Raw genomic sequence first — 13223 nt, 5'->3', positions numbered from 1 at the left:
ATATATTCATAGAAGTAGATTTATTGGATCAATGGATATGTACATTTATATTTTGGTAGATATTTTCAAAACTTCCATCCAAAAAGACTGAAGCCATTATCACTTTCACCAACAGTGCTTGAGCACTTATACTATACTATCAACATTCCAGATCTTCAATCCTTCCTTTTTTCATGTATATTTATCTGAGTCTACATATATACCTACATTTATTTACATTTGGATATATATTTTCATATATATGCAATTTCTCTTCCCACACTTTTACAAGGAATGAAAGTCTATTGCCATTTTTCGTTATTTAGATTTCCTCTTTCCATTCTATACCTCTTGTTCATTTTACTTTTGGGGACATCTAGTGAAGAGGAACTCAAAAGCCTCTTGAAGAAAGTGAAAGTGGAGAGTGAAAAAGTTGGCTTAAAGCTCAACATTCAGAAAACGAAGATCATGGCATCCGGTCCCACCACTTCATGGGAAATAGATGGGGAAACAGTGTCAGACTTTATTTTTCTGGGCTCCAAAATCACTACAGATGTTGACTGCAGCCATGAAATTAAAAGACGTTTACTCCTAGGAAGGAAAGTTATGACCAACCTAGATAGCATATTCAAAAGCAGAGACATTACTTTGCCAACAAAGGTCCGTCTAGTCAAGGCTATGGTTTTTCCTGTGGTCATGTATGGATGTGAGAGTTGGACTGTGAAGAAGGCTGAGTGCTGAAGAATTGATGCTTTTGAACTGTGGTGTTGGAGAAGACTCTTGAGAGTCCCTTGGACTGCAAGGAGATCCAACCAGTCCATCCTGAAGGAGATCAGCCCTGGGATTTCTTTGGAAGGAATGATGCTAAAGCTGAAACTCCAGTACTTTGGCCACCTCATGAGAAGAGTTGACTCATGGGAAAAGACTCTGATGCTGGGAGGGATTGGGGGCAGGAGGAGAAGGGGACTACAGAGGATGAGATGGCTGGATGGCATCACTGACTTGATGGACATGAGTCTGAGTGAACTCCGGGAGTTGGTGATGGACAGGGAGGCCTGGTGTGCTGCAGTTCATGGGGTCGCAAAGAGTTGGACACGACTGAGTGACTAATCTGATCTGATCTGATGGTTCTTTTTATATGTATTCTGGTAATTAATCTTCTGTCTGTTGTATACATAGCAAGGGTTTTCTCCCAAACTACTACATATGCTATAATTCAATTGATATACAAAAAGATATTTTAAAAAAAATTTAAAAAGAATTTGTTTATGTAAATTCTGTTTATCATAGTCTTTATGGCATTTATGGTTTGTGTGTGTGTGTGTGTGTGTGTGTGTGTGTGAAAACAGTCTCTCCCAAGCCTAATACATTTTAGGTGCCCCATTAATATTTGTTGAATGATTTAGGTTTGAGTTGAGTAAAATGCATGGTTTTTTTTAAGTGGTCAGTGATCTTTCTGGGCAATAAACATGAGCAGAAATGCCAGATGAGATAACTCTCATTATGTAAAATATTATCATCTTTATCCATGGGGTATAAATAAAAGCATCAACCATAAAATTTCTGATTTTAAAGCTATTAATATGATTATATCAGTTCCCAATACAGTAATTCTTGTCAAGTGTCTTGAATTATATTCATGGTTCATAAAATTAATAAACAGGTAATATAAATAATGTTTATTGAATCTTTCCAAAATATTGAATTTGAACAGTAAGGGTGGATCATTGTATTTCAGAATCTTTGATTAGCAATTCACAACTATTTCAGATAACTAACCCCTTAAATAATTTTATTATTATCAAATCTGGGCAAGTTCAAAGTATTCCTAGAGTGAATAAATGTAGCAAGTTCTAGTGAAGATCTGTTCACAGAATAATCACTACCTTCTAGGGTTTAGATACCAAAATTATTCAGGCATTAGGTTTTTCTCCCTGTTTCAACTAAGTGTCATATAGCCTTTGTCTAATGGGTGTGTGTTTGTATACAACCAACTCATTATTCTGAAGTTTCCAATTAGAAAATTCGACCCCAGCTGGATTGGATGGATCATGATTAATATTCATATCCTTATGACTTGTTCCAACAGTCAAAGTAAAAAAGTTCAGTGTTTTTAAATTGGTACAAATGGTCAAGAACCCTTGTGTAAGACGTGTGGGCTTTTACTGTCAGGAGTTGGCTGAGAGTTTTTGTTTGATGTAAAAACATTAAATATGAATCAAACATGATTCAGGTGCATACAGGGGTTTTATCATACCTACTTTCATCTTGTCATCTTCAGAGTTCCCTAACTTCATTATTTAACTTTAAAGTACTTAAAACTGAACACCTTAAAGATTTTATATTCAGTTACATCTAATTTCAATTCCAATTCTTAACTGAATTGAAGGAATCACTCTGACAGTCAGCAAATGTCATAAATAGATTGGTTGTCACATGGTTACATATTGCAGATTTCTTTTTTTCAATACTCTCAGGCTAAGGCCCCTTGATTAAGTGTTCTGTAGGGTCATCTTTGCCTAATTCCTATGTTATCATCATCTTTTTCTATTTTACATAAAATATGAGTTTAATTCTTGAGTTTCATGCCTAGTTAAATATAATCTTTTGAAAGTAAGAAGTCAAGGATAATTTTTAGAGAATTAGAAAGGAAACACAGTCTTTCCTAGATCCAATAATGATCTATCATGTAGTTTAAACTTTCCAGATGTGCTCAATTGGGGGTCTTCGAATAGTTCCTTGCAAAAATAAAACAAAAAACAACAAAGCAAAATCATAGGGGAACATGTGTATACCTATGGCGGATTCATGTTGATATATGGCAAAACCAATACAATATTGTAAAGTTAAAAAATAAAAATAAAATAAAATAAAATCTCAAAAAAAATAGTGAGAGAAAAAAAGGGGGAAAAAATCATAGCCACATACTTGCCTATCAAATATTCAACTCTAATGTCAGATTACCTTAGCATCCTAATAATTTATAATCCAATGCCCTTGAAAGTAGATCTTCTTTAGTATAGCAACACAAATTTTCTAGAAAATAAGAGTTTTACTTTTAGCAATTGTTTTTATCCAGTGTGCTTCATTTTCAAGGCAAACCATTCAATATCACAGTATCCAAGAATATGCTCCTACCATAATGCTGAAGAAGCTTGTTGAACAGTTCTATGAAGACCTACAAGACCTTCTAGAACTAACACCCCCCAAAAAATGTCCTTTTCCTTATAGCGGACTGGAATGTAAAAGTAGAAAGTCAAGAAACACCTGGAGTAACAGGCAAATTTGGCCTGGGAGTACAGAATGAAGCAGGACAAAGACTAGTAGAGTTTTGTCAAGAGAACACACTGGTCATAGCAAACACCCTCCTCCAACAACATAAGAGAAGACTCCACACATGGACATCACCAGATGGTCAATACTGAAATCAGATTGATTATATTCTTTGCAGCCAAAGATAGAAACACTCTGTACAGTCAGTCAGCAGAAACAAGACCAGGAGCTGACTGTGGCTCAGATCATTATTATTATTGCCAATTCATTATTATTACTGCCAATTATTATTGCAAATTATTGCCAAATTCAGACTTAAAGTAAGAAAGTAGAGGAAGCCACTAGACTTTTCAGGTATGACCTAAATCAAATCCCTCATGATGATACAGTGGAAGTCATAATAGATTAAAGGGATTAGATCTGATAGAGTTCCTGAAGAACTAAGAACTATGGACAGAGGTTGTTGACATTGTACAGGTAGCAATATCAAGACCATCCCCAAGAAAAGGAAATGCAAAAAGGCAAAATGGTTGTCTGAGGAGGCCTTACAAATAGCTGTGAAAAGAAGAGAAGTGAAAGGCAAAGGAGAAAAGAAAAGATATACCCATTTGAATGCAGAGTTCCAAAGACTAGCAAGGAGAGATAGGAAAGGCTTCTTCAGTAATCAATGCAAAGAAATACAGGAAAACAACAGAATGGGAAGACTAGAGATCTCTTCAAGAAAATTAGAGATACCAAGGGAACATTTCATGCAAAGATGGGCTCTTTAAAGGATAGAAATGGTATGGACCTAACAGAAGCAGAAGATACTAAGAATAAGTGGCAAGAATACACAGAAAAACTGTACAAAAAAGATCTTCATGACCCTAATAACCACAATGGTGTGATCACTCATCTAGAGCCAGACATACTGGAATGTGAAGTCAAGTGGACCTTAGGGAGCATCACTATGAACAAAGCTAGTGGAGGTGATGGAATTCCAGTTGAGCTATTTCAAATCCTTAAAGATGTCGCTGTGAAAGTGCTGTACTCAATATGCCAGCAAATTTGGAAAACTCAGCAGTGGCCACAGGACTGGAAAAGATCAGTTTTCATTCCAATCCCAAAGAAAGGCAATGCCAAAGAATGCTCAAACTACCGCTCAATTGCACTCATCTCACACGCTAGTAAAGTAATGCTCAAAATTCTCCAAGCCAGGCTTCAACAGTACATGAACTGTGAACTTCCAGATGTTCAAGCTTGTTTTAGAAAAGGCAGAGGACCAGAGACCAAATTGCCAACAACTGTTGAATCATCAAAAAAGCACAAGAGTTCCACAAAAACATCTACTTCTGCTTTATTGACTATGCCAAAGCCTTTGACTGCGTGGATCACAACAAATTGTGCAAAATTCTTAAAGAGATGGGAATACCAGACCACCTGACCTGCCTCCTGAGAAATCTGAGAAATGCAGGTCAAAAAGCAACAGTTAGAACTGGATATAGAACAACAGACTGGTTCCAAATAGGAAAAGGAGTATGTCAAGGCTGTATATTGTCACCCTGTTTATTTAACTTACATGCAGAGTTCATCATGTGAAATGCCAGGCTGGATGAAGCACAAGCTGGAATCAAGATTGCTGGGAGGAATATCAATAATTCAGATATGCATATGACACCACACATATGGCAGAAAGTGAAGAAAACTAAAGAGCCTCTTGATGAAGGTGAAAAAGGAAAGTGAAGAAGTTGTCTTAAAATTCAACTATCAGAAAATTAATATCATGGCATCTGTTCCCATCACTTCATGGCAAATAGATGTGGAAACAGTGGAAATAGTGACAGACTATTTTTGTGGGGCTCCAAAATCACTGGGTATGGTGACTGCTGCCATGAAATTTAAAGATATTTGCTCTTTGGAAGGAGAGCTATGACCAACTAGATAGCATATGAAAAAGCAGAGACATTACTTTCCCAAGAAAGGTCCGTCTAGTCAAAGCTATGATTTTTCCAGTGGTCATGCATGGATGTGAGAGTTGGACTATAAAGAAAACTGAGTGCCAAAAAATTGGTACTTTTGAACTGTGGTTTTGGACAAGACTCTTGAGAGTCCCTTCGACGGCAAGGAGATCGAACTAGTCCATCCTAATGGAAATCAGTCCTGAATATTCATTGGAAGGACTGAAGCTAAAACTCCAGTACTTTGGCCACCTGATGCAAAGAACTGACTCATTTGAAAAGACCCTGATGCTGGGAAAGATTAAAGGCGGGAGGAGAAGGGGAAGACAGAAGATGAGATGACTGGATGGCATCACTGAGTCAATGGACATGATTTTAAGTAAACCCCGGGAGTTGGTGCTGGACAGGAAAGCCTGGCATGCTGCGCTCCATGGGGTCATAAAGAGTCATACATGACTGAGTGACTGAACTGAATTGAATTGTGGTTATGAGTGAAGAGAGCTTTGCATCAATTTGTTGAAAGGAGTGCATGCTGAACAATGGATACCGGTCAGAATGAAAAGGAGACATGGCGAGGGCTTTCCAAAGGAAAGGGGAAACGATTTCTGAAAAGGCAGGATACCCATTTAACAAATAGGCTTTTTGCATAATTTTATCAGAAGTAGAATTACTATGGAGCAGTAGTAGTAGTAGTTGTTTAGCCACTAAGTCATGTCCAGTTATTTTGCAACCCCATGGACCTTAGCTCACCAGGCTCCTCTGCTCATGGGATTTCCCAGGCAAGAATACTGGAGTATTCCTGGAATAGGTTGCCATTTCCTTCTCCAGGGGATCTTCCTGACCCAAGAATTGAACCCGTGTCTCCTGCATTGGCAGGCATATTTTGTACATCCAAGCCACCAGGAAAGCCCTTATGTGGTGTAGTCACTGTTGATGTGGATTGTCAATGCCTAAGAGAAAGTGGTTGCCATATTGATAACTGACTGGTTCAGAATCACTTCATGGAAAGCTCTACTCTAGCATCTACTCGGCTCTGTTTTCTTTCATTTGACTTTCTCATGTTTAGAATCACTGTATTTTATTAACAAAGCAGTGAACAAGAAGGAAAGCAGTGAGGGATGGGCTTCTTGGCAGGCTTCCAACTGCTTGTACCATAGGGACGTTGTCCATAAATATTTGTGTCAGATGCCATAATGTGCTCACAGAAGTCTTTTTCATCATGAATGTCAGTAAAGAGCAATAGAGAAGGTTGGTGGGTATGTGGGAAAAACTAAAAACGCATGGTCTAATACAAGTCATACCATAAAAACTATATTTTATTTGTAAAAATACTAGTGTTCCCAATGGTAAACCTTCTTCACTCTATCTCCACAGCTTTCTTTTCTTTCAGCAGCCAGTCTAGACTGTCCTAGGCATAGACCAGAGAGGTTGAAGAAGGCTTTTTCTTTACTTATACTTCCAGATTATATCTCACTCTGGTACTAAAACCCAGATATTTCTCTGCACAATCCTGTGTCATCCAAGATTCTATATTTGATTGCTAGCTTCATCCCAAATCAGACTCCTCGGAGCATTAACATTGAAAGGATGGTTTTTACCTGTAGAATATTTTCCAGTAAGAGTCACTTGATGTTTTGGTTTCCCATTTTCTTCTGGTATTTATTGATCTCTTTCAGGAAAATCCTTATTATGTAGGTGGGAAAGACAGTAAGAGGAGAACCATCTTAAGGAAAAAGTATTAGCCACTAGCTTCATAAATGTATTTTGCTTAAGATTTGCCCAGGTAAAGTAAGATGAGAGGGAGTGCTGGGGTCTAAAGTAGGTGATTTTAGGCCAGGGAGGAGTGGAAATGGAAGAGAAGAACGATACCCTAGGGTTGTAACTCAGGAGGCAGCTTGGCTACATCATGATGACCGGCACCAAATATGGATAAGACAGACTTGAAACAATAGTAGCTGTTTCCCACTGGTGGAACTTAGGTGATGTTTTCCATTGTCAGTCTTTCTTCCTTTCTCCTAATCCATGATCCTTGCCAAGTGACCCCTATTTTCCCATACTTGCTTCCAGCTTCTTTTATTCTATGATCTTTTAATATTTTTTAGTTACATATAACCATTAAATTCTATTTCTTCTCATTCTTTCAATTTTTCTATAAATTAAAACATTAATAGAGAAAATATTTCAATATTTTTGATCAAACAATGCAAACAGGTATACAGAAGTAAGTCATATTCCAGAAGTAGCTATGTAAGCTTATACAACTTGTAACTTTACTAGTCATATAATCTCTTTATCCCTCAGCTTCTGCATCTATAAAGTGGGAATTTTATAATATTTACCACACAGAATCTCATTTTGACATGTCATTTATCTCACATATTCCATTTTTGTGAGCAATAATGAGATAAATTATATATAGATATTGAACTGTATCTGAAGCATACTAAGGACTTAACAAATTATAAATAATAAATATCTGAAGAAAATAATAAAAGGATGCACTGGCCAAGGATTTTATATATAAATATGTGTGTATTATATTATTTATTAAAAGGTTATTACTTAAAATATTGTTGATAAATAACATATATGTTGATAAATAACATACATGTGACAAAATATTTATAAAATAAAATGACTTTCCTTTATATAAGATACATTTCTGAACAGAGATCACAGACTGCTTTGAGAATTTGTGAAGTCTATAAAACTGTTCCTCCCAGTTGGATACAAAAATATACAACTTTTTTCATACAGGTTTGGAATTCATGGAAGCTTTGAGTCCTACGTATGGATTTCAAGGGCATGTAGGATTCTAGGACCTCAGGTCTAGGACTCTGGCTTTAAAGGCAAATTAGAAACCTTGAATTTGAATTTAATATCTAAACATGTAGATTTGTTTATTATGTTGGGAAAGTGACAGTTTCTCAGGTATTGAATATTTTTATTTAAATTAGTAGCTGAAAATGATAATCTCTAAGTTCCATTCTAACTCTCTATATTCTTCTGAAACAATGAGCTTTCCTACTTCTTTTGAAATATGAGACCATTTTCTGCTCCCTGATTATGTTGATATAAACAGGATGATTCGGAAGCACTCACTAAGGAGGGATACATTCCACTGACTCAGGTCTTTTAAATTAGGGTAAGAATCGGGGGCAAGAGCCAAAAATAAAGAGGATCAGAACCTTGCTTTCAGACCAGGAAAAAATTAAGTAGGCATGTCACTGGATATTGTGGCAGCCTTACTTTGAAAGAGCTCTGACTCAGGGTAGGAAGCAGTTTCAGAATTTTTAATAGTATTTTGTTTATCTTTGTCTTTCAGCCTTCATAATTTTATTCTTGAGACCTAGACTTTAATTGGTGGTGTGCATGTGTACTCAGCCATGTCCAACCTTTTGCGACCCCATGGAATGTAGCCCACCAGGCTCCTCTGTCCATAGGATTTTCCAGCCAAGAATACTGAGTTGCCATTTTCTACTCCAGGAGGTCTTCCCAACCCAGGGATTGAACTCACATCTCCTGTGTCTCCTGCATTGGCAGGCAGATTCTTTAGCACTGCACTACTTGGGTAGCCAAAACTGGTAGTCAGTTTTTATTATCAGTTTGTGCTGATTCTTGCTTTCTATTACTGCATTGCAAATTATCCAAAAACTTTATAGCTTAAAACAGAATATTTTATTATATCTCATGATTCTGTGGATCAGAAGTTCAGGCAGCGCTCAACAGGGTAACTCCTCTGCTCCATGTGGCATTGACTGAAGTTACTCAGTAGAATTCAACCGTAATGCAGGCTGGTCTGGGGAGTCCACGATGGCTTTTCTTGCATATCTGGCACCTTGCTATGATGGCTAAAAGGCTGGTCTGAGTCGGATGGTCAACTGAGGTGCTTGTTGTTGTTCAGTCGCTCAATCATGCCCAACATTTTTGAAACCCCATGGACTGCACGCACCCTGTCCTTAACCATCTTCCAGAGTTTGCTCAAATTCGTGTCTATTGAGCCAATGATGCCATCCAACCATCTCATCCTCTGTTGCCCCCCTTTTATCCTTCCCTCAGTCTTTTCCAGCATCAGGGTCTTTTCCAACGAGTCTCCCTTCACATCAAGGGGCCAAAGTATTAGAGCTTCAGCTGAAGTGCTTATCAGTGGCCTTTCCAGTATAATGGTCTAAAGGTACTCAGATAACTGTCAAAGAAGCTGACTTCCCTTTGAGTAAATGTTTCAAGGGGCCTGGGCAGAGGTGCAAGGATTCTGATGAGAGGCTTGAGAATCCCAGAATGTCCCTTCAGCTACATTCTGTTAGTTTAGGAAGTCATTAAAGCAAACAGAATCAAGGAGAAAGAGTTTAGACTTTGTATCTATATCAAAGGAAGGAATAGCCAAGTATCTGTGACCATCTTTAATCTATCAGATTTTCCCCCTAAACTCTGAATAAAGAGGAATCAGTTAATCATACTTTTTGATTCATGGCTATGATTTGCTTTCTTTTTTCTTTCTTTTCTTTCCTCCCTTCCTTTGTTCTTGTTCCTCCCTCCCTTTCCCCCTCCTCTTCCTCTTTTTTCTTCATTATTTTTCTTTCACCCTCATTATAGATAACATTTAATATGTATATATTTTTCTTTATAATTATACTTTTGAGAGTTTTTATGTGAATATTTTCTAAAAAACTGTATTGTTTGTGGTTAATTTATTTGTAATTAGTATAAATGGCTTTTAATTATATTTCATTATTTTTCTTTTCTTTATACCACAAATATTATCATTTTAACACCCATTCTAGGTTTTTAAGCATACATCTATATGCTACAAAGCACTCAGTCATGGAAATCCACTGCATTTTAACTATTTATCCTCTTAATGATGGTTGGAATCTTCCCTGGTGGTTCCACAGTAAAGAATGCACCTGTCAATGCAGGAGACATGGGTTCAATCCCTGGGTCAGGAAGATACCCTGGAGAAGGAAATAGTAACCTACTCCAGTATTTTTGCCTGGAAAATCCCAGGGACAGAGGATCCTGGCAGGCTGCAGTCCAAGGCGTCGCAGAGTCAGACATGACTTAGTGACTAAAGAAGAACAAAATGATGGTTAATCAAAGTAGTTCCAGTTCCCTGCCACCATTAATTTTACTTTCTTTACCAAATAATATCAAATAATATTAACTGTGTGACATGTCTAAGTACTAACAACATACATGTTTTATGAATTTGTATAAGAATGGGAAAGGGGATTTATGCCTAGGAGTAAAATCTGTGAGTCATAGAATTTTGTCAGATGTTTTTTATAATTCTAGCATGTATCTCATTGCAGGTTTCCATTAACTTTGTCCATGCTTTTTTCATTAAGCAAGATTTTTTTTCAATTTTTAAATGTTTCAGTTCTAATGAGGTAAATGAAACTGGAGCCTATTATACAGAGTGAAGTAAGCCAGAAAGAAAAACACCAATACAGTATACTAACACATATATATGGAATTTAGAAAGATGGTAACAATAACCCTGTATACGAGACAGCAAAAGAGACACTGATGTATAGAACAGTCTTTTGGACTCTGTGGGAGAGGGAGAGGGTGGGATGATTAGGGAGAATGGCATTGAAATATGTATAATATCATATGTGAAACGAGTCGCCAGTCCAGGTTCGATGCATGATACTGGATGCTTGGGGCTGGTGCACTGGGACAACCCAGAGGGATGGTATGGGGAGGAAGGAGGGAGGAGGGTTCAGGATGGGGAACACATGTATACCTGTGGCAGATTCATTTTGATATATGGATTTTAAATTGTTCTTAATAAAAAGATATAAAAATGTTTATTCTATTTTGAATATGTAATAAATTCACATAGTTCAAAAATGAAAATAATATAAAGCAAGTTAATGTGGAGAAAATCTTGATCCAACTCATTTCCACCCATCCCATTCCTCTTCCTTGCTTTATCTTAATTACTTTTGCATCATTCCAATGAGAGATCCTTGATTTTGATGTAACCTAGATTTATTGTGTTTCCTTCTTGCCTTTTGGTTTATGCTCTTGAAGATTTTTAGAAAACATTTTCTCCTGTTTTTTAAAATTCTTTTAACATTTTCGTTCTTTATCATCTTATTAGTATGAGATATTCCATCTTAAATATTCCCAATTATGTCTTGATCTTACTAACTTTAGAATTATGTGCAAAGGGTACAATTTTACTTTACTAATTTTTTCATCCATTGAATCTGATCTTTGTCCTCTGGAGGTTATTGAGCAGCACAATGCATAAAGATTTTTATTTTTATATTGTGCTATATTTAAATGACACATTTGCAAATAACTTGGCAAATGCTACATCAGCATCTGTTTTTCTAGCTCTGGGCTGTAGAGATAAGGCAGATTGATTTGCCTGAGGGGCCCATGGTTTTCCTAAAGGGCAGGAACCAATCCTTTTTCAAGTTCCACATTTAAGGGGTTAAACTAGGGTGGCCACAAGAACGAAAGTAAATTGCAGAGAAAGTAGGGAGGACCAGTGGGCTTCCCTGACTGTGAATCAGAAATGTGGGAGAGGGCACAATGGCTCTGGTGCACAAAATAGAGATGAGGCCGCTCGCTGTAACTGAGAGCTCCTGGGGCAGGTGCCCTCAGCAGTCGTGTGATCATCTGGGACTGGCAAATGGGAATAGTAGGTGGGATTATTCAGCCCCACCACAATGCCCTGGACATGGCCTCCAGAAGCAGTAGGTGATTTCCAATGAAGAGACTCTGCACTATTTGTGAGATGTTTCACCCTGGTGAAAGTGTTTGCATCACTTTCCTTTCTGTCTCTTTATGGGAGACCCAGCAAGCATTCCTCCCTGAGGTCTTGAACCTGCTGGCACTGGCCCACTGTGGTTGGAATTTCCACCACCTCATCTCTACAAGGCTAACCCCTGGGGTATCTTAGCGCCTCATAGAAATGGTTGGGTGAGGAAATCAAAGGTACTTCCCACTAGAGAGCCTGGCCAGTTCGAATAGGAACATCCTCATCCCTGAACCTGAAAAATGATCCCTGCCAACTTATCAGGAGAGCAGGGTTACCACTACCACCTCGGAACTCCTGGCCTTCTCAGAACAGAAAGCTTTGCTCCTGCCCCCAGTGTGAGATGCAGTTTTTCAAAACAGCACTTTATTAGATATTTTAAAGATCTTCAGTGATTCTTGTTCATGTTAAAGTTTGAGAGAAGCATTTGGTCTTATTTTTATCTCCTCTGGTTGGCTCTCTTGTCCTCCCCTGGCCCCTCTAATAGATGCACAAGTCCTCGGCAACATTTAGCCTCTTAAAGCTAAGACCAAATAACTAAACTTTTTATATGATTTCTCCATTTATGAAGGGATTCCAGTCCCCTACCCCCCAACATAAGACTCCATGTTAAATTTGAATGTCAGTCCAACAACAAATAATATTTTAATGTCCTGAGCAATACTTGATTCTTGGATCATATTTATGCCAAGTAACTAATTGTTGATAATATGAAATGCAAATTTAACTGGAAAACCTGTATTTTTATTTTCTACATCTGGAAACTCTATCTACAGTAACAAAATTACCCCTTGTATAGTTAGTAATTTCTGCCAGCATCAATATGAATATTTGATAAAGCAGCTATATCTTTTTATATAAGGTTTTCACTTCCTTTTTGAAGAGACAGAAGTTGAAATCCTAGTCTCTGCCCTCTACCAATCCAGCATCGATATGTTTTTGTATACCTACAGAAGATGTCATTGAAAAGAGACATATTATCTTAAACAGGAACTGGCTCTGAGATACAAAACACTCTACTTTCTAACACTTGTCAGAAGAAAGCACTCAAAATTAATTGTGGAAAGAAAAGAAAAAATCTGTTTTGAAAATATCCCCTAACATAAAGTATCAATATTAACTAACTCTGCAGTAGATTAAATCAAGTGCCAAGGGTACATTATACAACTGAGTCATATTGGGTTGCCTGTCAGGAATGCTTCTTGCTTTAAATGTGATACTCTCTCTGCTGGATAACTGCTAAAGTTTCCTCTAGTCTTGGA

The 13223-nt window shown here is 37.4% G+C and overlaps 1 protein-coding gene across 13 annotated transcripts in view; it reads left to right on the top strand.

The window, feature by feature from the left end:
* Positions 1-13223, top strand: part of GALNT13 (polypeptide N-acetylgalactosaminyltransferase 13) — a 952843-nt gene that overhangs the window by 760710 nt on the left and 178910 nt on the right. Inside the window, exon 12 of one of the 13 annotated variants that reach the window (XM_055572543.1) lies at positions 3211-3807. The exons of the other annotated variants lie outside the window; for them this stretch is intronic. Within the exon in view, the coding sequence (XP_055428518.1) occupies positions 3211-3404 (194 nt within the window). The 3' untranslated portion in view covers positions 3405-3807. Of the gene's footprint in view, positions 1-3210; positions 3808-13223 lie in introns of those variants that run through there. 13 annotated transcript variants of the gene reach the window in all.

Source organism: Bubalus kerabau, chromosome 3 (assembly GCF_029407905.1).
Source record: "Bubalus kerabau isolate K-KA32 ecotype Philippines breed swamp buffalo chromosome 3, PCC_UOA_SB_1v2, whole genome shotgun sequence".
Lineage (NCBI taxonomy): Eukaryota > Metazoa > Chordata > Mammalia > Artiodactyla > Bovidae > Bubalus > Bubalus kerabau.
This window is presented reverse-complemented; position numbering and strand designations above follow the sequence as displayed.